The sequence below is a fragment of the Haliaeetus albicilla genome, chromosome 7 (genome assembly GCF_947461875.1).
Source record: "Haliaeetus albicilla chromosome 7, bHalAlb1.1, whole genome shotgun sequence".
Classification (NCBI taxonomy): domain Eukaryota; kingdom Metazoa; phylum Chordata; class Aves; order Accipitriformes; family Accipitridae; genus Haliaeetus; species Haliaeetus albicilla.
Window position 1 is genome coordinate 6,588,765 of NC_091489.1, and position 22,398 is coordinate 6,611,162.

At 55.0% G+C, this 22,398-nt stretch overlaps 4 protein-coding genes and 1 pseudogene across 4 annotated transcripts; 3 read left to right on the forward strand and 2 right to left on the reverse strand.

The window, feature by feature from the left end:
- Positions 1-317: 317 nt before the first annotated feature.
- On the reverse strand, positions 318-1,534 carry LOC138685806 (feather keratin Cos2-3-like). The gene is given in 3 exon segments (XM_069786165.1): positions 318-1,094; positions 1,401-1,493; positions 1,496-1,534. Coding segments are annotated over 3 exon segments (459 nt in total). The 3' UTR covers positions 318-767.
- Positions 1,535-2,225: 691 nt separating this feature from the next.
- Positions 2,226-4,262, forward strand: LOC138686233 (olfactory receptor 4E2-like; annotated as a pseudogene).
- Positions 4,263-4,696: 434 nt separating this feature from the next.
- LOC138685805 (feather keratin Cos2-3-like) lies at positions 4,697-5,913 on the forward strand. The gene is given in 3 exon segments (XM_069786163.1): positions 4,697-4,735; positions 4,738-4,830; positions 5,137-5,913. Coding segments are annotated over 3 exon segments (459 nt in total). The 3' UTR covers positions 5,464-5,913.
- Positions 5,914-15,314: 9,401 nt separating this feature from the next.
- Positions 15,315-16,481, reverse strand: LOC104312791 (feather keratin Cos2-3). Its single transcript, XM_069786166.1, is given in 3 exon segments — positions 15,315-16,066; positions 16,348-16,443; positions 16,446-16,481. Coding segments are annotated over 3 exon segments (459 nt in total). The 3' UTR covers positions 15,315-15,739.
- Positions 16,482-19,493: 3,012 nt separating this feature from the next.
- LOC138685807 (feather keratin Cos2-3-like) lies at positions 19,494-20,798 on the forward strand. The gene is made up of 2 exons (XM_069786167.1): positions 19,494-19,505; positions 19,895-20,798. Exon 2 carries the CDS (start codon positions 19,916-19,918, stop codon positions 20,222-20,224), a length of 309 nt encoding a protein of 102 aa, XP_069642268.1. The 5' UTR covers positions 19,494-19,505; positions 19,895-19,915; the 3' UTR covers positions 20,225-20,798.
- Positions 20,799-22,398: the final 1,600 nt, after the last annotated feature.

Genomic DNA, 22,398 nt, shown 5'->3' on the forward strand with positions numbered 1-22,398 from the left:
ACGGACTCCTCGCTCGGGCACGGGTTGGGCTCCCCATCATCCGCAGGGCGTTCTCGAAGGCTGAGGAGGGCCTTTGTGTGCAGGGATGCAGCAAGGCAGGCCCTGACGGCTGCGGCTCTGCAGGAGCCAGGGACATCTTCCTCAGCTGCAAGGGACAGTGTCTTGGAAGGAGCGCACTGCCTGTGTCTCACCGTCCCCTTCCTCCAGGAATGCCGCTGGCTCTCCTTTGTGCCTGCAAGCTCTCCCCAGAGCAACGCCTTTCTGTCTGGCAGCTGGGGGAGCGTCCGGGGAGAGAAGGACCACGCAGAGGCCCAGGCTGGGATGCAGCAGAACTTTAATGAGTCGAAAGAGGGAAAGGAGGTCCTCTGAGTGGCGGCCATGGTGCAGGGAGCACCAGGGGTAGCTAGGAGGCTTTGCCCCTTGGCCAGGGTGGAGTTTGCACCGGGCATCTGCCCGCCTGCCTGCCTGTCCCTGAGAGGGAGGGCGGCAGCAGGCCCTTCCTCGGATGGGGCTTAGCAGGTGATCACAGCCCAGGGGAGCAGAAGACAACAGAGAAAAGAGAGAGAGAGAGAAGAGAGTGAGAAAGAGGCACGTTAGGCAAGGGCCATGTTTTCAGAGAGCCCAGGCGCGCCGCTTCCTGCCTTCCTTTGCAGGTGGAGCCATGGATGCTCAGTCCCTGTGAAAGCGATGGCCAGGATCTCCGTGCTCAGTCCGTGACCGTCTTCTGGGTTCCTGGGGTTCCTTCCGTGGGCCCGCCTGCAGCAGCTTTAGCAGGGGAGGCATGTTCTGCCGCAGTAGCGGCTGGTGATGCAGGAGAGGTCACAGCACCCGGAGTTGATGGGCACTCCCTGACAGCTGAGGATGCTGCCAACGGCAGCGGAGGTGGAGGAGCCCACAACGGTGTTCTGCGGGAAGGAGCTGAGGATGGGGCCGGGCAGGGTCACCACCACGGGGGAGGGCTCGATGACGACGGTGGAGTTCTGGCACTGCCTGACGCAGGGCTCGTTGCAGCTGTTGGCCAGCGGGGTCGGGCCGCAGGGCTGGCAGGGCAGGCACTGGTTGTAGCAGGACATGTTGCGGGGCTGGAGGTGCACCTGGGGGAGAGGGCAGGGAGGAGCACAGGGGCGCGTGAGGAGCAGCCTGTCCGCCCACCGTGAGGGAGCCAAGGCACGTGCTGGCTGGGGAGCTGGAGACTGTGCAGGGAGGTCCACAGGCCTCTTTGCCTGTCCACCTGGGCACCGAGCAAAAGGAGCCAGGCCCAGGAAAGCTCTTTCCTAGCCAAGAGCCCAAGAGTCCCCTCAGCCCAGAAGCAGCCCCTCTCCACGCCAAACCTTCTCCCCGCTTCCCCTCCCAACACAGGCAGCCCCAAGCCCCGGTATAGGACAGAGCTTCCAACTCACTTGCTTCCGAAGGAGAGGAAGGGGAGCAAAGCGGATGAGAGAGCGAAGAGCTGGGGTGGCTTTTATACTGGTCCTGCACTGCCCCAGGTCCAGAGGAAGCCTCTGTGGAAGTAACAATTTTCTGAGAAGCTCATCTGAAATGCAAAACGTCCCAGCTAATGATACGGGCTGTGTTTTGGTTTCCTGCACAGCTGCCTTTTCATTTCCTTGTTTGGCCGTACCTGCTCCTCCTCGAAGGCTCCTTTTCAGTGCTGGGGTGGGAGGCCCAAGGATTTCTGGGACTGGAGCGCATCGGTGCCAGCAGAAGATGAGTCCCAAGTGCCGGAGGGGTCGCGTGCAGGCTGGGGACATTGGCCTGGGGCACTCGTGTGGGCTTGTTTGCAGCCCCATTGGCAGGAAGGGCCCTGCTGCTCCCAGCCCTGCAATCCTGGCCCGGATGCCAAAGGGCTCGCAAGCAGGACGGTGTGCCGCATCCCCTTCCTCCCACCCTCCAAGCTCTCTCTGATGGTCACTGGCCGTTGTCTCCACAGGCGGGTGGTCAGCACTGCTGCTTTCGACACCTTGCCTCCTAATGCTGCTCCGGGGAGGCCTTGGTGTGCCTGTCGGGCCTTCCCTGCTCTCCGGGCTCTCTCTGGCGGTCCCCTACCAACACCAATACCAACGCCATCAGTGTGTCTGGGGCCTTGTCCTGCCCAAGGGTGCTCCAGCCCTGGCCTGCCAAGGGCCTTCCCCGTGTGTCCTCGGGCGAGTCCACAGGTGCTCATGTGTAGGTAGGGGTGCTTGCTCACTTGCCCTTGTGTGCATACTGGAGCAGTGTGAAAGGAAATGCCGCCTAGGCATGAGGAAAAACTCTTCTACTCTGAGGGTGGCCAAGCCCCGGAGATGTTGCCCAGGCAGCTTGTGGCATCTCTTTCCTCGCAGACATTCAGACCAAACACGGGGCAGTGTCCTGATCAACCTGCTCTGGCTGACCCTGCTCCCAGCAGGAGGGTTGGACCTGACCATCTCCAGAGGTGCCTTCCCACCTCAACGATTCTGAGTTTCTGGGCCTCGGTGATTGGCCACTCCTTGGTCATGGTGCTGAAAACCCCACTGGACATCCTATCTGTGGAGAAGATAAGCTCCTTTGTCAGCTGCGTGGCCCGGCTCTTCTTGCTCCACCAGCATGCCTGCGCTGAGATCTTCCTGCTGGCAGTCGTGGCCTACGACCGATCTGTGGCCATGTGCCAGCCCCGGGGATCCACAGTGTCACGCCAGAAGGTCTGTGCCATTGCAGTAGCAGGCCTGAGGGCTGGGGCCACTCTCCCCTTGTCGGCACCAGTGGCACTCACTTTTGTTTGCCCAGCCGCAGCCCCAATGTCATTGACTGCTTCTTCTGAGAGGTGCTGGCCTGTGCTGCTGAGAGCTGCTGGACTGGTGCGCTCCTTGTCTCCACAGGTGGCACCAATTCCCTGGTGTGCTACCTGGCCTTGTTGGGCTCCTGTGGGGTGATTCAGCTCTCCACCTGGCAGCAGATAGGAGAAGACAGACGCAAGGCACTTGCCACTTTGCTGTGGTTGTGCTCTTCTTTGGGCCACGGTCCCTGATCTTCACCCACCCCGCTACCAGCCTCTCCCGGGACAGAGGGGTGTCCGTCTTCAACAGTATTGGTACTGCCTCTGCTCAACTGACTGATCTGGCGCCTGCAAAAGCAGAAGGTGAAGGAAGCAGGAAGAAAGTTGGGAAACAGAGTGGTATTCGCCAGGATGTACAAGGATGGTGGAAAGACAGGGAGCCCTGAGGCAGGTTCCTTTTGGCAGCTGGGGAGGTGGGATGGAGAAGGAGGGATTGCACTGACAGTGAAGAAGGATCTACACGCAGGATGGGAAACATGCAGAGGAGAAAAGGGAAGGGAAGGGAAGGGAAGGGAAGGGAAGGGAAGGGAAGGGAAGGGAAGGGAAGGGAAGGGAAGGGAAGGGAAGGGAAAGTCAATCAAGGGAAGGCAATGCGGGGCAAGGGAAGCTGTGGAGCTCTTTTGATGGATGTCGTTCTTGAGCTGTTCTCCATCTGCAGGGATCGCTTGGCTTTTCTCGACACAATGCCCATGTGTAAGAACTCTATGTGGAATTACTCTGATGAAACAAGTAATTTGCAGGCGGTATGTGTGATTGCCTTGATCACAGGGTACATGGCTTCCGTGGTGAAGAGGCGGCTGCTCTGGGGGTGCAAGGTAGTGCAACCCAGTTGGGGCTTCCTTGGGACTTGCTTGTCAGTGGTGGCGCTCTGTGGGCACTTCAGACCACCGTGAGTGGGACGACTTGGTGAGCAAAGACCATTCCACTATAAAGGGCTGCTCACAAGGCAAGAGAGCTGTGAAGGTGCTTGCCAGCTGCTCTACGGAGACAGGAGTCTCTGGTCAAAATCACAGGCATTTGAACTGAGTTTTCCATGGCAGCCCCCACACTTTGTGGGGCTGGCAGGTGGGTAGTTATGATATGAAAAGGCATGGAGAAGTCATGAAGAGGATGAGCTATTCGAGGACGAGCAGCCCTGCTGCTCCCTGCCCTGCTTCTCCCAGCCCTGCAATCCTTGCCCGGATGCCAAAGGGCTCGCAAGCAGGACAGTGTTCATTTCACACTGCTCCAGTATGCACACAAGGGCAAGTGAGCAAGCACCCCTACCTACACATGAGCACCTGTGGACTCGCCCGAGGACACACGGGGAAGGCCCTTGGCAGGCCAGGGCTGGAGCACCCTTGGGCAGGACAAGGCCCCAGACACACTGATGGCGTTGGTATTGGTGTTGGTAGGGGACCGCCAGAGAGAGCCCGGAGAGCAGGGAAGGCCCGACAGGCACACCAAGGCCTCCCCGGAGCAGCATTAGGAGGCAAGGTGTCGAAAGCAGCAGTGCTGACCACCCGCCTGTGGAGACAACGGCCAGTGACCATCAGAGAGAGCTTGGAGGGTGGGAGGAAGGGGATGCGGCACACCGTCCTGCTTGCGAGCCCTTTGGCATCCGGGCCAGGATTGCAGGGCTGGGAGCAGCAGGGCCCTTCCTGCCAATGGGGCTGCAAACAAGCCCACACGAGTGCCCCAGGCCAATGTCCCCAGCCTGCACGCGACCCCTCCGGCACTTGGGACTCATCTTCTGCTGGCACCGATGCGCTCCGGTCCCAGAAATCCTTGGGCCTCCCACCCCAGCACTGAAAAGGAGCCTTCGAGGAGGAGCAGGTACGGCCAAACAAGGAAATGAAAAGGCAGCTGTGCAGGAAACCAAAACACAGCCCGTATCATTAGCTGGGACGTTTTGCATTTCAGATGAGCTTCTCAGAAAATTGTTACTTCCACAGAGGCTTCCTCTGGACCTGGGGCAGTGCAGGACCAGTATAAAAGCCACCCCAGCTCTTCGCTCTCTCATCCGCTTTGCTCCCCTTCCTCTCCTTCGGAAGCAAGTGAGTTGGAAGCTCTGTCCTATACCAGGGCTTGGGGCTGCCTGTGTTGGGAGGGGAAGCGGGGAGAAGGTTTGGCGTGGAGAGGGGCTGCTTCTGGGCTGAGGGGACTCTTGGGCTCTTGGCTAGGAAAGAGCTTTCCTGGGCCTGGCTCCTTTTGCTCGGTGCCCAGGTGGACAGGCAAAGAGGCCTGTGGACCTCCCTGCACAGTCTCCAGCTCCCCAGCCAGCACGTGCCTTGGCTCCCTCACGGTGGGCGGACAGGCTGCTCCTCACGCGCCCCTGTGCTCCTCCCTGCCCTCTCCCCCAGGTGCACCTCCAGCCCCGCAACATGTCCTGCTACAACCAGTGCCTGCCCTGCCAGCCCTGCGGCCCGACCCCGCTGGCCAACAGCTGCAACGAGCCCTGCGTCAGGCAGTGCCAGAACTCCACCGTCGTCATCGAGCCCTCCCCCGTGGTGGTGACCCTGCCCGGCCCCATCCTCAGCTCCTTCCCGCAGAACACCGTTGTGGGCTCCTCCACCTCCGCTGCCGTTGGCAGCATCCTCAGCTGTCAGGGAGTGCCCATCAACTCCGGGTGCTGTGACCTCTCCTGCATCACCAGCCGCTACTGCGGCAGAACATGCCTCCCCTGCTAAAGCTGCTGCAGGCGGGCCCACGGAAGGAACCCCAGGAACCCAGAAGACGGTCACGGACTGAGCACGGAGATCCTGGCCATCGCTTTCACAGGGACTGAGCATCCATGGCTCCACCTGCAAAGGAAGGCAGGAAGCGGCGCGCCTGGGCTCTCTGAAAACATGGCCCTTGCCTAACGTGCCTCTTTCTCACTCTCTTCTCTCTCTCTCTCTTTTCTCTGTTGTCTTCTGCTCCCCTGGGCTGTGATCACCTGCTAAGCCCCATCCGAGGAAGGGCCTGCTGCCGCCCTCCCTCTCAGGGACAGGCAGGCAGGCGGGCAGATGCCCGGTGCAAACTCCACCCTGGCCAAGGGGCAAAGCCTCCTAGCTACCCCTGGTGCTCCCTGCACCATGGCCGCCACTCAGAGGACCTCCTTTCCCTCTTTCGACTCATTAAAGTTCTGCTGCATCCCAGCCTGGGCCTCTGCGTGGTCCTTCTCTCCCCGGACGCTCCCCCAGCTGCCAGACAGAAAGGCGTTGCTCTGGGGAGAGCTTGCAGGCACAAAGGAGAGCCAGCGGCATTCCTGGAGGAAGGGGACGGTGAGACACAGGCAGTGCGCTCCTTCCAAGACACTGTCCCTTGCAGCTGAGGAAGATGTCCCTGGCTCCTGCAGAGCCGCAGCCGTCAGGGCCTGCCTTGCTGCATCCCTGCACACAAAGGCCCTCCTCAGCCTTCGAGAACGCCCTGCGGATGATGGGGAGCCCAACCCGTGCCCGAGCGAGGAGTCCGTCTCCCCAGCCGCACTGGCGGGTGGCGCTGGCACTGGGAGCTGCTTCTGCATCCAGCCGCACCTGGGAGCTCTCCCTGGCAGGCAGCTCTTGCTTCAGGAGGGCCCCTCTCCCTGTGGCAGGTGTGGTAGTGGTGGTGGTGGTTGCACGACAGGTTGCTCCCCACACACCCCTGTGCTCCTCCCTGCCACCTCTCCCAGGTGCACCCCTGGCCACAAGACTTCTCCAGCTACAGCCTCTCTCTCCCTCGCCCACCTCCCTTTGTGGCTTCCGACTACAAGCCGTTGCTCCTGCAGCATTTCAGCTCTCCCTGCGTAGACTTGAATCTTCTTTGTACATCTTGGGGGATTTTGTCTATCCCCGGTCAGGCTGCCAGCATTTCCTCCAGCACAGCTAGAAGAGGCGGAGTGTCTAAGTGCAGGTGTGGTCTGTTTCCTGACAGCTCACTCTCTGTCTCTCTAGGCATGCACGTAGAAACACTACGTAGGAGGATTTGCGCTATCTGCAAAAGAGATGCGTAGAGTCTTGCCCCCCCTTTCACGACCGCTGCTCACAACACGTCTCCCATCCTTTGCCACGTGCCACCTGTGGCCTCCGCTCTCCCCAAAGGATAGCTCCCGGTTTTGCCGGAGGGTCGGGACTCCCCTTTTCCCCCCTCCAGCGCCGACAGGCCCAGCAACCCACTGCCCTGCTCCTCTCCAGCCTGACACGCGTGTGTCACCAGCCTCTGCCAGTCCCACCAAGGCTGCCGGGAAAACCTGGACCGTGTCACGCTCTCCACTCAACAAGGTGCCCAGGGAGCTCCCAGGAAGCGGGAGCTGAATCTTGCCAGCTCGCGTGCTCTCCGCCCTCAGCAGCTCAAAGCTGCCTCCAAACCTCAGCCCAAAGGGTGGAACAAAACACTCTGAGGGCTGCCTGGGACGCCACACCTCTGCCCCAGGGAGCCTTTCTACTCCCATTGCCTTGTGGTTGAAGTACTTGCTCAGCCAAACTAAGGGAACCCAGCAGCCGCCTCTGCCAGGCCCCAGGCTCCCCAGTGCCAGAACCAGGTTTTCCAGCGCTGGGAGCCTCCAACTGGTGCAGCCAGGCCACGGCTCGACCTTCCAAAATCCTCTTGGTCACAAGGGCCCTGAACAGCCTCACAGGCACTCGTGCCCGCTTGTCAACTGCCGCCTCTTGTCAGAGGCCAGGCCAGGCTGCCCAAGGGGAGCCGCGCACCTGAGACAGGCAGGTAGGAACCTGCTGGCAGTTCCCAGAACTGGAACTGCAGTGCTCGGGCAGAAGGAGACAAAGGAGGCGGCCAGGGACACAACCCTCACAGCCACACCCAGCAGGGCAAAAGGCTCCCTGGTGAACTTCTCTGGCCACCCAGCGCACAGACAGAGGCAGGGCAGCATCTTTGTCACAGCACACGTTCATCCCGAGCAGTGCTGCTTTCCTCCTGCGTGGTGACACCAGTCCCAATCCGTCGTAGTGCATACTCACTCTTCTTGAATTTGAGCTTTCTATGTATGCTGCTAACAGTGGCGTAGGTGGAGGAGCCCATAACTGTGTCCTGTGGGTAGGACTGAGGAGGGGTCCAGGCAGGATCAGCAGCACAGGTGATGTCTGGATGAGAATATTAGGGTTCTTATACTGACTGGCACAGGGCTCCTTGCAGCTCTTGACCAGTGTGTTTTGGCTGCAGGGCTAGCATGGCAGGTATGGCAGGCACTGGTCATACCAGGACATGTCTCTGCACCAGAGGTGCACCTTGTGGAGAGGGCACGTGAAAGCGGAGCACGGGATTGGATGAGGAACAGCTTGTCATCCCACAATGAGAGATTCAAAGTAGCTGCTGTGTGAGGAGGTAGAGGCTATGCAGGGAGTCATAATTTCTTGCCTTTAGGTCCCAAGGATCCTGCAAAGAGCTGCCAGGCTCAAGGATGCTTCTGCCTAGCTCAGAACTCAGAATCCACTTTTAGTCAAATTCTCATTCTCCCTTCATACCAGACCTTTTACCCACCTCCCAATTCCATTACAGGCAGCCCTATGCTTCATCACAGGACTGAGCTGAGATGTCTATTGAGGCAAGACCACACCCTCGTAGAAGAGAACACAGCTTCTAACAACTCACCTGTTTCACAAGGAGTAAAAGGGAGTGAAGTAGATGAGAGTTGAGAATTGGCCTGTCCTGCACTGCTCCAGGCCTAGGGGAATCCTTTGTGCAAGTAATAATTTTCTGAAAGGTTCATACGAGTTGCAAAACATGCCAGTTAATTATATGGCCCATGTTTCAGATTCCTGCATTGCTATCTTTTGATTCCTGTGTTTATGCCATGTTCATTTCCCCATGGATATTTACTTTGGCATCTGGAATGAGAATTGCAAGAATTTCCATGGCAGGAGTAGGTCATTGCTACCATAAGGTGCATCCGAAGTATTGGAGGGTTCCTGTTGTGGTTTAACCCCAGCCAGCAGCTAAGCACCATGCAGCTGCTCACTCACCCCCCCGCCCCTGCAGTGTGATGGGGGAGAAAATCGGGAAAAAAAGTAAAACTCATGGGTTGAGATAGGAACAGTTTAATAGAACAGAAAAGAAGAAACTGATAATGATAATGATAACACTACTAAAATGACAGCAGTAATAATAAAAGGATTGGAATATACAAATGGTGCACAGTGCAATTGCTCACCACCTGCCAATCAACACCCAGTTCGTCCCTGAGCAGCGATCCCCCCGCCCCCACTCCCCCCAGTTCCTATACTAAATGTGACGTCACATGGTATGGAATACCTTGTTGGCCAGTTTAGGTCGGCTGCCCTGGCTGTGTCCTGTGCCAACTTCTTGTGTCCCTCCAGCTTTCTCGCTGGCTGGGTGTCAGAAGCTGAAAAATACTTGACTTTAGTCTAAACATTACTTAGCAACAACTGAAAACATCAGTGTGTTATCAACATTCTTCTCATACCTAACTCAAAAACATAGCTCTGTACCAGCTGCCAGGAAGACAATTAACTCTATCCCAGCTGAAACCAGGACAGTTCCCTTACAGGCTGGAGACATTGGCCTGGGGCACTCCTATGGGGTTGTTTTCAGCCCAATTGGCTGGGAAGGCCAAGATCCTTCCAGCCCTGCAATCCTTGACCAGATGTCCAAGGACTCCCATGTGTGAGGACAGCTGCTGCTCTACCTGCAGAACTGCTCCTTCAGAAGAGGTTGTCTCACCTTGGCACTGTTGAAGACAAAGACACGTCAGGGAATTGATCAGAGACTGTCCCTGAGGCCCAAGGGATGCAGGGCTTCTCTACTGGGGCATGGGGTTGTCAATTCATGAGAAGTCCCGACCTGTCACTGTTGCTCTGTTGCATCGGACTGGCACCCTGGTTTCTGTCAATACCCCTGTGGCCTGACTCAGCCTAGTTGTATCTGGGCCTTTCTGACAGAGCCATAAGAAGAGCAGCAAGCACTGCCTGGGACATGGCCATAGGCCACAGATCATTGCAGACTAACTTCTGCTTTTCTTTCTTCATCCTTCCTTTCCTTGCTCCTTCTGTCCCTCCATTCGTTATTCTCTGCCTCTCTCTTCTGATCCACTTGGGCCGATGTTTCACAGCTGTGTCCTTGAGGAGTACTCTCCTCTACTGCAGTTTGAAATTTCTGCCCTGGCAACACAAATTCAGTGAATATTTTGAAGCTGTGGCCACTCTTATCTTATTAACATTAATAGGCAGTGCCACTTTCTCTTCTGGCTGGCACATACAATGAAGCATGCTGTGGCCACTGATTTCTTCTTGTATGTCACAACTGCCAAAGACCCCTCCTTCCTCCATTCTGGCTTTGATTCGTGGATACTGGGACCTGGGAGCCATCCTGGCTGACAGGAAATTGGAAGCAGGATGCAACTTTCTCAGCTGTTCTGTGGGTCCCAGCATGAAGGCCAGACACAACAGGCTGTTTCTGGAATCTTTGAGCAACAGGTCAGCAGGAATCTGGGAGTGGGGCACAATACAGTTGTCCTCTAGTGGCATCTTAGCATGAGGTGATGGTCATTATTGCACAATGGGACCACACTGAGCTGAGAACTGAGAGCTCTTGCCCTCACCACCTTGCTGTCCCCAGCCCTTGTGTTCTTGCTGAAGAGCAAGGAACAGGAAGCCTTCTTCCACAAGAACTTGCATCACATCTCTAGGTTTGCTTCCTGGAGTCTTTCCTTGCTCTGTTGCTGTCTCTCACTTTCTTAGAGACACCATGGGCCAGACCACTGTCAACCAGAAAAAGGGCCTAGTCATGGTGGGAGAGAGACACCTTTCAGATCCACCCGCACCTACCAGAGCTCTAACTTTCACACTATGGTCTGGTACCAGCAGAGGAGAGGACAAGTTCCCCCCAGTTGTTGTCATCTCAGGCAGCAACTGGCTCCAAGGAGAGCAGCCCATTCACCACATTGCCAAACACCACAGTGAAATTCAATGTCCTGCACTAGAGCAAGTCAAGATGTCCTCCTACCTCTGTGCTATGCATGATATCCTGCTGCTGGGAGCTTTCTTGGCTGTGCAAAAACCTATCTGAGGGAGCAAGTGTCTCTGTGCAAGGCTGAGCTCTAGGGAGGTGGTCCTCAGCTCTCCCCTGGCAGTGTTATTTCCCCTATTCAGTCAGGGATCTCCAGTTAGAGATCCCTTTTCCCATGCAGAAAAGAACTTGATGAGTCTTTGTGAACATATCAAAGAATCTGCCCAGATGGGGCATTTCTGAAGAATCTAAGGCATGCTGCTTCAGTGGAAACTGGACCCCTGAAACCAAGAAGGGGAAATCACCTGGGGTGGGAAGGAGATTTTCTGTGTGTTTGCTCACCCCTGTGACCACTTGCATAAATTTTTCCCCACTCTGTGGGAGCTGATCACAGGAGGGCATTTAGCTGAAAAGTGCAGCAGTTTTTCTTCCTGGTAGTTTTGTCGGACAGGACCGGGAGTGAGGCATTGTCGTGGTTTAACCCCAGCCAGCAACTAAGCACTACGCAGCCGCTCACTCACTCTCCCCCCATCCAGTGGGATGGGGGAGAAAATCAGGAAAAGAAGTAAAACTCCTGGGTTGAGATAAGAACGATTTAATAGAACAGAAAAGAAGAAACTAATAATGATAATGATAACACTAATAAAATGACAACAGTAGTAATAAAAGGATTGGAATGTACAAATGATGCGCAGGGCAATTGCTCACCACCCGCCGACCGACACCCAGCCAGTCCCCGAGCGGCGAATCTCTGCCCCCCCACTTCCCAGTTCCTAAACTAGATGGGACGTCACATGGTATGGAATACACTGTTGGCCAGTTTGGGTCAGGTGCCCTGGCTGGGCATGAGAAGCTGAAAAATCCTTGACTATAGTCTAAACACTACTGAGCAACAACTGAAAACATCAGTGTTATCAACATTCTTCACATACTGAACTCAAAACATAGCACTGTACCAGCTACTAGGAAGACAGTTAACTACATCCCAGCTGAAACCAGGACAGGCATGATCCAGACTCTCACTCAACAGGAGATCTTGCTGTAAGTGACTCTGGCTGAGGCTGGAATGAAGCCTTCTTTTGGCAGTCTGTTGTGGCTTAACCACAAAGCAGCTTGCTTACTCCCCCCCTCCCCGGTGGGATGCAGGAGAGAATCAGAAGGCTAAGAGTGAGAAAACTGATGGGTTGAGATAAAGACAGTTTAACAGGTAAAGCAAAAGCTGCATGCACAGGCAAGGCAAAACAAGGAATTCATCCACTACTTCCCATCAGCAGGTAGGTGTTTAGCCATTTCCAGGAAAGCAGAGCTTCATCACATGACATGGTGACATGGGAAGACAAATGCCAATACTCCAAACATCCCCCCCCCCTTACTCCTTCTTCCCCCAGCTTTTATTGCTGAGTGTGACATCATATGTCCCAGCTGTATACCCTCCCAACTTCTTGTGCAGCCTACTTGCTGGTGGAGCAGTCTGAGAAGCACAAAAAGCCTCGATGCTATGTAAGCACTGCTCAGCAACAACTAAAACAGCAGTGTGTTATCAACACTGTTCTCAGCACAAATCCAAAACATAGACCCATACCAGCTACTATGAAGAAATTTACTCTATCCCAGCCAAAACCAGTACATTCTCCACCTCTATTCCTTACCATTTATGTCATAGTCAGCTCCCACACTATCCAGTACATCCTCATTAACCCCCCCTTCCAATCCTTTGCTATATACACAGATATCATTACCTTAGTCCATGGACCACCCCTGTAAAATGTTCGTAAAATGTCCATAAATGTCTATTGAGTTCATTTAGTCTATGACTTTGGACTCCATCAGTTACAGTAGTCACTCAGGACAGGAGAGGTGGTGTGTTGCGTGGAGTTACTGGGCACTAAAGCCAGCTTAAGTTGGGTCATGGCTGTACTTGCATTGATTCTTGTAAGGCTTGTCCTTCATTGGTTCAAGTGATTCCTGCTATAGTACTTCCTATAACATTCCCATAACTCAAATCATGGGTTACAACCATTTAAAGGTATATCTGTTACAATGTCCACCCCTGGTCCCTTCAGACCAGATGATAGAGTTTAACATAGAGTCCCATAGGGGTGTACCTGCTGCAGTGTGGCCTTATCTATGAGCCAGAGTCTCTTCAGGGGTATACTTGCTGCAGCATAGTCTTATCCACGGCCACAGATGCTTTGAGGTGTTCCAGCATGGCCTCATGTTCAGCCACTTATGCTTCAGGGTGTACCTGCTGCGGCATAGATTTATCCACAGCCAGAGATGCTTCAAGGAGTACCTTCTCCAGCATAGACTTATCCTTGGGCCGCAGTCCCTTCAGAGGTATACCTGTGGCAGCACTGACATAACCGCAGCCATAGATGCTTTGAAGTGTCCTGCTCTCATATGGACTCATCCACAGGTCACAGTCCCTTCAATTCAAGGGCAAGAGGGGACCCAGTAGCAGAACAATAGCATTGGTGTGAGGGGAATATCACCTGATCCGATGGGCCCTGGTGTGCCTGAGCCCGTATTTCAAACACAACACTGTCTTCAGGAGTTCCTTGTCTGCACCCACAGGACTGTGGGTGCCAGCATTTTTATCATCACCTTGAAATGAGAAGGGAGGTCTAGAAAGAAATTTTCAAGTATCATAGGAAAGAATACCTAGATGTGGGCATTAATAGTGAAGCCGTATGACCTTACCACAAACTCAGTGGACATGAACAACAGAAGTGAGCCAATGACTTGAATCTGTTGTGTAATCTGTGTGGAGACAGAGTCATGGGACCCTGGAAAGCTCAACTTCCTGTGAAGCCCCCACAACACCACACTCTGTTGCCATCAGCTCAGCACTAACAATAAACTGTGGAGTGATGTTGCAAAATTGGGAACTCGTGCATGGGTTTGTGAGCATATATTTTGAGTTTCCAAAGACTGTAGACTACAGCTCACAATGGTTACTGAGTGGCTGCGTAGTACCTTAGGACCTGGGGAACTGTGGGTTTGATTTTGGGGTATTGAATCACTAATGTAATAGTTGAGCTAATCCCAATCTATCAAATTCAAATTCAGAGGAAAAACATCTAATGCTGGCCATGTTACCTCTTCTGAATTAAATGAATGGAACATTTTTGAGTAATGTTTGAACTCAGCCTGCAGCACCTGACCACATATTGATTCCCTGATGGTATGGACAGACAGGAGACTTTGGATGTGCACATCTCCAGGCTCACCTCTAGGAACCACTCCTGCCCTTGGCCTTTAATGTGTTGTGGAGTGAGGCACAGACCTGCCAAGGAAAGGCACAGTTTTGAAAAAGGGTAGATAAGAAGAACACAGCAGAATGGGAACCGCTGGCAATCTGGTGCCCCAGAAAGGGTCATTACCTCTTTGCCCTTGGGCAGTAGAGAGACTATTTGCTGTCCACAGGATAGGCCAGGATGTAGACGAGGGACCTCCACGCAGAGGAAAAGACCTTCTGTCTTGGTTTCAACTTCCTGCGTGGGGTAAGTTGATTTTCACAGCCCCAGACCTGGATAGCTACAGACTTCTCTCTGAGATGCCTCCAGCAAAATTACTCTGATGTGCTGGGGTTGTTGTTCCAACTAGTGCCCAAGAATATCAGTCAAAGCTAGTGAGACCACTTTTGAACCTAGAGCTGCCCAAAAAAGACAGCTCACAGATGCTGCTGAGTGCAGAAGCACATCCCATTGTAACCACCATGTCCCAAGGCGAGGCAGGAGGATCTACCCTCACATAGAGCCTTTCAGGATCAGAACTGAGTCCTGGCACTGAAGAGACCTTAGAGGGCCAGTTCCCAAGGAAAGCTACTGTATAGCTGGGGAACATCACGTACCACAGAGCAGCTGTGGGAGTTTGGGAGCTGGTTGTGGTCCTGGATCTGCTCTGACCCATGGGAGTGTTGGGTTCTCATGGAACTGGGGCTTGAGTGTCTGGTTTACTGTGGCCTGGCCAAAACTAACTTGTGAATCACCTCAGCCCTGCCTGTCTGTGCAACAGCTGGGTGAAATCAGGCGCTACTCCAGGTGATCATGGTGCTGCATGGGAGCCTTAACCCTACTATCTGGGGCTGTGCAAGCTAGCCATGCTGCTACTTGGGGCCTATTCCTGAGGCAATTCACCCAACCCCGTTCCTGCTGTCCTTCAGGGAAATCTTCTGTCTTAACCTACTCCTCTAACACAGCTCCACTCAGAGCAGGAGGAATGGTCTTCCTCAACAGCTTGTGTAGCTGATGACCTACTCCATGACCTCCTGCAGGCCCCCAGTTCCCCACTAGAGGTCAGCAGAAGACAGGCTTCTGATCTGCAGGACGTACTCCAAGCCTGAGGAGGCAGAGATCCATCGAGGCAGTCCCTGGTGGCCACTGTTATTTGGGCAGCTGGCAACACCTTTCTCAGGTCCAAGGGACACTGCACAAAGCTTCGCAGTGCAGTGTGCCCCAACCCCTCCTTCATCTCACAGTAGTGGAGGGTGCCCACATGCCCTTGCATCATGTTGAATTGACTAGAACAAGGCTTTTGTCCCTGGGTAGCTTGTGAGAACATTGAGAAGGAAAGAACACAGAAGCTCAGGTTGGGTTGCAGCAGAATTTTAATGATTTAAAAGAGGGAAATGAGGTAAACAAGTGGAGGTTCTGATGCAGGGAGCACCAGATCATCCAAGAGCCTGTGCCCTGAGGCCAAGGTGGAGTTACTAAAAGGTGTTCAACTGCCTACACCACAAAGGGGCGGGGGCAGCAGATCCCTTCAGGGCTGGCTTTGGAAAAACCCATGACCCTGGGGAGCAGAAGACAACAGAGAAAAGAGAGAGACAAAAGAGTGAGAAGCAAGCAAGTTATACATGGGCCATGTTTTCAGAAAGCCCAGGCATGCCACTTCCTGCCTTCCTTTGCAGGTAGAGCCATGGATGCTCAGCATCTCTGAGAGTGATGACTTAAGGCTCTGTCAGACCAGCAAAATCTTCTAGCTTCCTGGGGGTCCTTCTGTGGGAAGTCACCAGTGGCTTTAGCATGGGGGGCACCTCCTGCTGCAGTAGCGGCTGGTGATGCAGGAGAGGTCACAGCACCCAGAGTTGATGGGCACTCCGTTACTGCTGAGGATGCTGCCAACGGCAGCGGAGGTGGAGGAGCCCACAACGGTGTTCTGCGGGAAGGAGCTGAGGATGGGGCCAGGCAGGGTCACCACCACAGCAGGGGGCTCGATGATGACAGTGGAGTTCTGGCACTGCCTGACGCAGGGCTCGTTGCAGCTGTTGGCCAGTGGAATTGGGCCACAGGGCTGGCAGGGCAGGCACTGGTTGTAGCAGGACATGTCGTGGGTCCGGAGGTGTACCTGGGAGATGGGGGAGGGGAAGCAGAGCACGGGGACACATGAGAAGCAGCACTGCACCCATCCACAGTGGAGCCAAGGCACCTCCTGGCTCAGCATACGCTCCAAGGCCAGGAGGCACCTCAACTAAGTCCCAGCCTCTCTCTGCAGAAGACCTTCTCTCCCCTTCCCTCTGCCATGAGAAGCAGCTCCCAGCCCTGGGCTACGACAGCCCATAGCAGCTGCGACATACGTCGAGGAAAGGCCTGATCTTGAAGGAGGACGAGAAGAGGCTTCACACTCACCTGATTCCCAAGGAGAAGGAGGCGAGAGAAGTGGATGAGAGAGCAGAGAGTCGGGCTGCCTTTTATAGCAGTCCTGCACTGCCTCGGGCCCAGAGGCACCCTTTGTGGAAGTAATAATTTTCTGACAAGCTCATGTCAAATGCAGACCATCCCACCTAATGGTATGGGCTGTGTCCTGGTTTCCTGCACTGCTGCCTTTTCATTTCCTGGCTTATGCCACGTGCTTTCCCATATGAAGGCTTCTGTAAGTGCTGGGATGAGAGGCCCAAGGATTTCCGGGCAGAGACAAACGTCAGCACAGGCAGAAGACTCAGCTCAAGTGCTGGAGGGGTCCCGTGCAGGCAGGTGATGTACACCTGGGTCATTCCTGTGGGCTTGTTTGTGGCAAAGGTGTCAGGAAACGGGCAGCACGCTCGTGCTTCTCGTCCGCGTGCCCAAGGACTGTCATGGACGTGCCACATCCTTTTCTCTTGCTTCCCCCGTCTCTCTCTGGTGGTCGCTCATTGTTGCACGCAGGTGGGCTTCTGCTGGGAGTGTCTGACCCCATTGCAACAGTAACAGTGCTCTCAGGACAATTTTGCTGGGCTCATTTGCCTCATCCCCTCCCTGTGCAGACCCTGCAGGTCGTGGGGCAATGCCAGGAGGGTGTCTGGGGCCTGGTCCTTCCCCAGCGTACTTGAGTCCTGTCCTGACAGTGTGGTCCTGAGCATCTCCTCAGCAGAGTCCCTAGCTGATGATGTGCTTTATGTGAGTGTACAGGCTTTTGATGGTTCCATGCAGGCATGCCTGAGCACACGTGCATGCTCCATCTTAGTCTGCCTTGTCTCCGATCCAGCTTAGAGGCAGTGTAACTGAGGTCTACCCGCTCCCCTTCGTTGACCTTGCTGAGATCATTGCCAGATGTTGCTGCTGGGAGGCTTCAGCCACTGCCACCGCCTCTTCCCGTGGGAGCAGCTTTCAAGCTTAAGTCCTAGTGCTCGGCCCCAACCCGAGCTCCAGCTCCAGCTGTGACACATCCGTGCCTGTATCGGGCCATGGACCACACTGATCTCAGTCTGGACCCTGACGTGCGGGTGGCTTCCCAGCTTCACCTGAGACCTGCCTTGCCTCTACGAACACACCTGGTGATTGCTGGACATTGCTGAACCCTGATGACTATCAAGCTGACCTGGAGGATATCCCAGGCAGGAACTGTGGTCCATGCAGAGCCCATGCTGAAGCAGGCTCCTGGCAGGAACTGTGGCCCCTGGAGGACCCACGCTGAAGCAGTCTTATCCAGAAGGCCAGCAGCCCGTAGACACAATCCATGCTGCAGCCAGCCTTGAAATACTGCAGCCTATGGGAAGGACTCATGCTGGAGCAGAAGAACATGTGAGGAGGAAACAGCAGCAGAAAGGAACAGTTGTGTACTGACCACGGTCCCCCATTCTGCATCCCATTGTGCAGCACGGGCTGTTCTGACCTGCTCACCCATTTGTTGCACAAGCAACAATTTTCCTACATGCTCCTCATGTATGGAAACATCCTAGGTGATGCTGGATTTCCTTTCTCCTTCCCCTGGCCGTGGGGCCCTCAAGCTAGGTCTCCTGCATCTCAGCTAAGGTCAAATGGTTGGGAACCACTGTGTCCAGACAGTGTCACATTTGAGGCTTGAAGAGGGAGCTTATACCACTGCTGCATTCCTCTAGGGCTGCTGGTGGTGTGGATCCTCGGCCCTTTCCAGTGTTGGTGCTGTTTTCTGGAGCCCTTGGCCCAAGGCCTGATGTTTACTAACTTCCCCCTCCCAGGCTCTGCAGGCTCTCATTCCTTTTCCCATAGCTCCTGTCTCTGGACAAGGGCCATTTGGGGCAGAGGGCTCCCCCATCGCTACAGACCAACAGAATCCTGTAACCTCAAAGCTTTTACATGAGTCAGGAGTGAGGACGCTGGGAAGCAGCACAGCCCCCCGAGGCTGCCTGGAGGCCTTATGGACAGAGTTGGCCAGGGTTCTCCTCAGTGAGACCGGAGTGCTGTGACCCTGTCTGTGACCCCTCAGACAATGAGGGGCTGAGACTGTGTCAGTGCCTGGCACTGTCGTGGAGGGATGTCACTACAGGCCTTGGAATGGTTAGGCCTGGGCGTGAGGTCAGGCACAACTATGTACACACACGCATGCATTCACGCATAGCCAACAAGCGTGCACAACGATATACACAGATGCACAGAGTCAGGCATACGTGCATAAGGACACAGAGACGTGTAGTTGCATGCAATTACTCACACCTGTGCAAAAAGATACACGTGTACGCAGAAACACGATCTCGCCAGAGGCATACGGCTGGGTGTACGCACAAGCATAGATGTGCATGCAGGTAATCCCACAGACTGCTACACAATCACACTCCCACGCACGTTGCTGCTGATAAGCACATGGGGGCAGAGGCAATAGGAAGGGATGTGACTGAGGCGCTGCTGGGGACCTCCCTGCCAGAGCAGGGACAGGGCACTCCGAACAGGACAGATGCGCAAGCAGCATAGCTAGAGGAGTCTCAGGGACTGTCCAGAGAGAGGAGGAGGCCAAAGAGGTTGGCAACTTCCTCCTGAGGGCAGCTTAAGGTGAAAGAGAGTTGAAAACCTGAAGTGCAGCACGCCTGCCTGGGAAGACAACAGCCGCTGACTGTTGGACTGAGCTGGGTGGGAAGGAAAGAGCACAGGGCACGTACTGACAGGAGCCCTTGGGTGACGAGCCAAGGATTGGAGGGCTGGGAGCAGCCAGGGCCCTCCCTGTCAGCAGGACCATAAAAAACCCACCAGAGTGCCCCAGAGTGACATCACCTGCCTCCACTGGGCTCTTCTGGCACTTAGTCCCTGTCTCCTGCCCACTGTGATGCATCCTTGACCTGGAAATCCTGGGACTTCTCATCCCAGCACTCAAAAGAAGCTTCTGTGATGGAATGGGCATGACATAAACCGGGAAATACAAAGGCAGCGTAGAGGCAAACAGCAGCACATCCCATGTCATTACCTGGGATATTTCCGTTCATTAGGAGCATGCAGGAAAATTGTTGCTTATGCAGAACTGCCTTTGGGCCCTGAGGCAGCGTGAGGCCAGTATAAAAGCCAGCCCAACTGGTCGCTCTCTCAACCACTTCTGTCACCTCCTTCTCCTTAGGAACCAGGTGAGTTGGAACCCCCTTTTCCCCTCCTCCTCCTCCTCCTCTAGAAAAAGGTCGAGCCTTCAAGAACAACTCAGCTGCTACCGGCTCCTTGGTCTTATGTCATGGCTCTGAGATCGTGGTCGGTGGAGAGGGCAAAGGAGAGATGGTCTGTCACGGAGAGAGTCTGAGGCTGGGCTGAGGTATCTTTTTGACTACAGGCTAGGCAGGAGCATTGCTGGGCCTTCCTGCTCTGCGAAGGACTCGGCTGAGCTCAGGCAAAGAAGCCCTTGTTCCCCCCTGCACAGCCTCTACCTCCCCACCCAGCGGGTGCCTTGGCTTCCTTTTGGTGGGGTTGCAGGCTGTTCCTCAGGTGTCCCTGTGCTCTGCTTCCTCCCTGGCCTCTCTCCCAGGTGAACCACCAGCCCCGAGACATGTCCTGCTCCGACAAGTGCCAGCCCTGCCAGCCCTGCGGCCCAACCCCGCTGGCCAACAGCTGCAACGAGCCCTGTGTCAGGCAGTGCCAGCCTTCCACCGTTGTCATCGAGCCCTCTCCCGTGGTGGTGATTCTTCCTGGCCCCATCCTCAGCTCCTTCCCGCAGAACACCGTTGTGGGCTCCTCCACCTCCGCTGCCGTTGGCAGCATCCTCAGCAGTAACGGAGTGCCCATCAACTCTGGGTGCTGTGACCTCTCCTGCATCACCAGCCGCTACTGTGGCAGCAGAAGGTGCTCCCCCTGCTAAAGCCACTGGTGACAGCCCAGACAAAGAGCCCCGGGAACCCAGAAGATGTTGCCAGACCAAACAACGGAGATCGTGACCATTGCTTGGAGAGGGCCTTAGCATGCCCCACTCCTCTTGCAAAGGGTGTCAGCCCTTTGGAAAAGGCCAGCCTGGGCTCTCCGAAAACATGGCCAATGCCTCTCCTTCCCTTCCTCCACTCTCTCCTTTCCCTCCTTTTCCTTTCTTGTTTTCTGCTTCCCTCAGCCTTGAGGCCCACCAAAGGCAGCTTGGGGGGACCTGCCTGCCCCTTTCCCTCTGTGGGGTGTTGACACTTGGCCACCTGTGGCGATCCTTTCACTGTGGCCTCCTCTCAGAGACATCTTGTTTCCCTCTTTAGACTCATTAAACTCTGCTGCATCCCAGGCTCTGGCTCTGTGTGGTCCTTTCCTCCCTGAGTGCTCTCCAAAGCTGTCCAGGGAGAAAGGAGCTATGCTGGGAGGGAACAAATGGGTGAGCAGCTGGACCCTTTCTCATTCCTAGAGGACTGGGAGGGCAGGACACACTGTCTGTTGGCCTCCTTCAGTCCCTGTCCCTTGGCGCTGAGGACAACATCTCTGGCTACTCCACAGGCAGTGACCACCAGCCCTTCCCTTGCTGCATCTCTGCCTAGAAATATTCCCCTTGGCCTCTGAGCATGCCCTACAGGTGGTGATCCCAACTTGTGCTGTCTTCATGGGAGGACCCCAGTGCTGCAGGAGGCCCTGGGAGGTCGGCAGCCCCACAAGCACTCAAGGCAGCTCCTCTTGCTCTGGATGGAGCTCTGCTGGGGGAGAAGGCTCAGACAGAAGGCGGCCGTGAGGATGGAAGGAGGGGACGGCAGGAGAAATCACCTTGGCGAGAGCCCAGAGCCGCCTCCTCCTCACCTTCCCACCCACCTCCAGAAGGAAGGGCCATGGCATGCATCCAAGGGCAAAGACAGCTAGGGCAAGTCGCCTGTTCTTCCGTCACACCCATACAGTGCTCCATGCAGCCCCAGCGGTTCATTACACAGATTTGCAGGGCTGAGGTGTCTTGCAGAGTGCACATCCCCAAATCCCATCCGACGGAGCAGCTCCAGGGCAAAAAGGTTTTTTGCATGGGCCTGCAAGATGGCACAGGTGAGGGACTGACAGTTCCTCCCGTGAAACTCTAGAGAGAGCACAGGTCAGAACAGCCCGCGCTCCCTCTTTGCAGCTCACGGCAAGGGCAATCCCATCCCGGGGTGCAGGGACAGAACAGTTCCATGGCAGAAGCTCTCTCACCACCTTCTCCTTTTCCCTCAGGCCACTAACCCCAGACCCTCACAGAAACAGCATCTTCATTTGCAGATCTCTGGGTGCATAGTGGAAATAGGGGTGCCCAGGGAGAACTGAGGGCCCTACCCACAGAGCCCAGCCTTGCACAGAAGGGCCTCCTGCCTGGGTGCCAAGAGAGGAGAACTGTACTGTGCCCCACGTCCGAGCTTCCTCCTCTCCTGAAGCCTAGAGCTCATGGGGAGCAGCCTTTGGTGCTCGAACCTCAGAAATTTGGGACTACAAAGACAGCTGAGGTCTTCTGCACTGACCTACCTGTGAAAGACTGAGAGTGGATGGGCCGGAAAAGAGAGGCAATGAGGGATGGACGGTTGGGGAAAGAAAAGCTGTAAAGCTGTCCCTAGTTCCCAGGTACACAAGCACAAAGGCCAGCTGACAGCATTGCCCAGCGTCCTCTGAGGGCAACAACAGCGGGAGAAAGAGACTGCTCCTGACGGCACAGATTCAAGCAGAAAAAAAGCATGTGAATGACAAACAGTCATGGCACCTCTAATTGCCATAACTGGTGTGAAACTAAAAAGACCTTGGCTGGCTTCCAGACACCCACCCAGCTGCTTTCTCACTCTCCCTCCTCAACAGGACAGGAGGAGAAAGTAAGGTGAAAAAGCTCACTGGTCGAGATAAAGACAGAGGGATTACTTACCGACCACCATCACAGGCAAAACCAGGCTTGACTGGAGGAAGATTCATTTACCTTATTGCCAATTAAAAGTACAGCAGGATGGTGAGAAACAGCAAAAAAACCCCCTTAAAACGCCTTTATCCCATCCCCACCTCTTTTTCACAGCCTCAACTTCCCTCCTTCATTCACAGCTCTTCTACTTCCTCCACCCTTAAGCACCA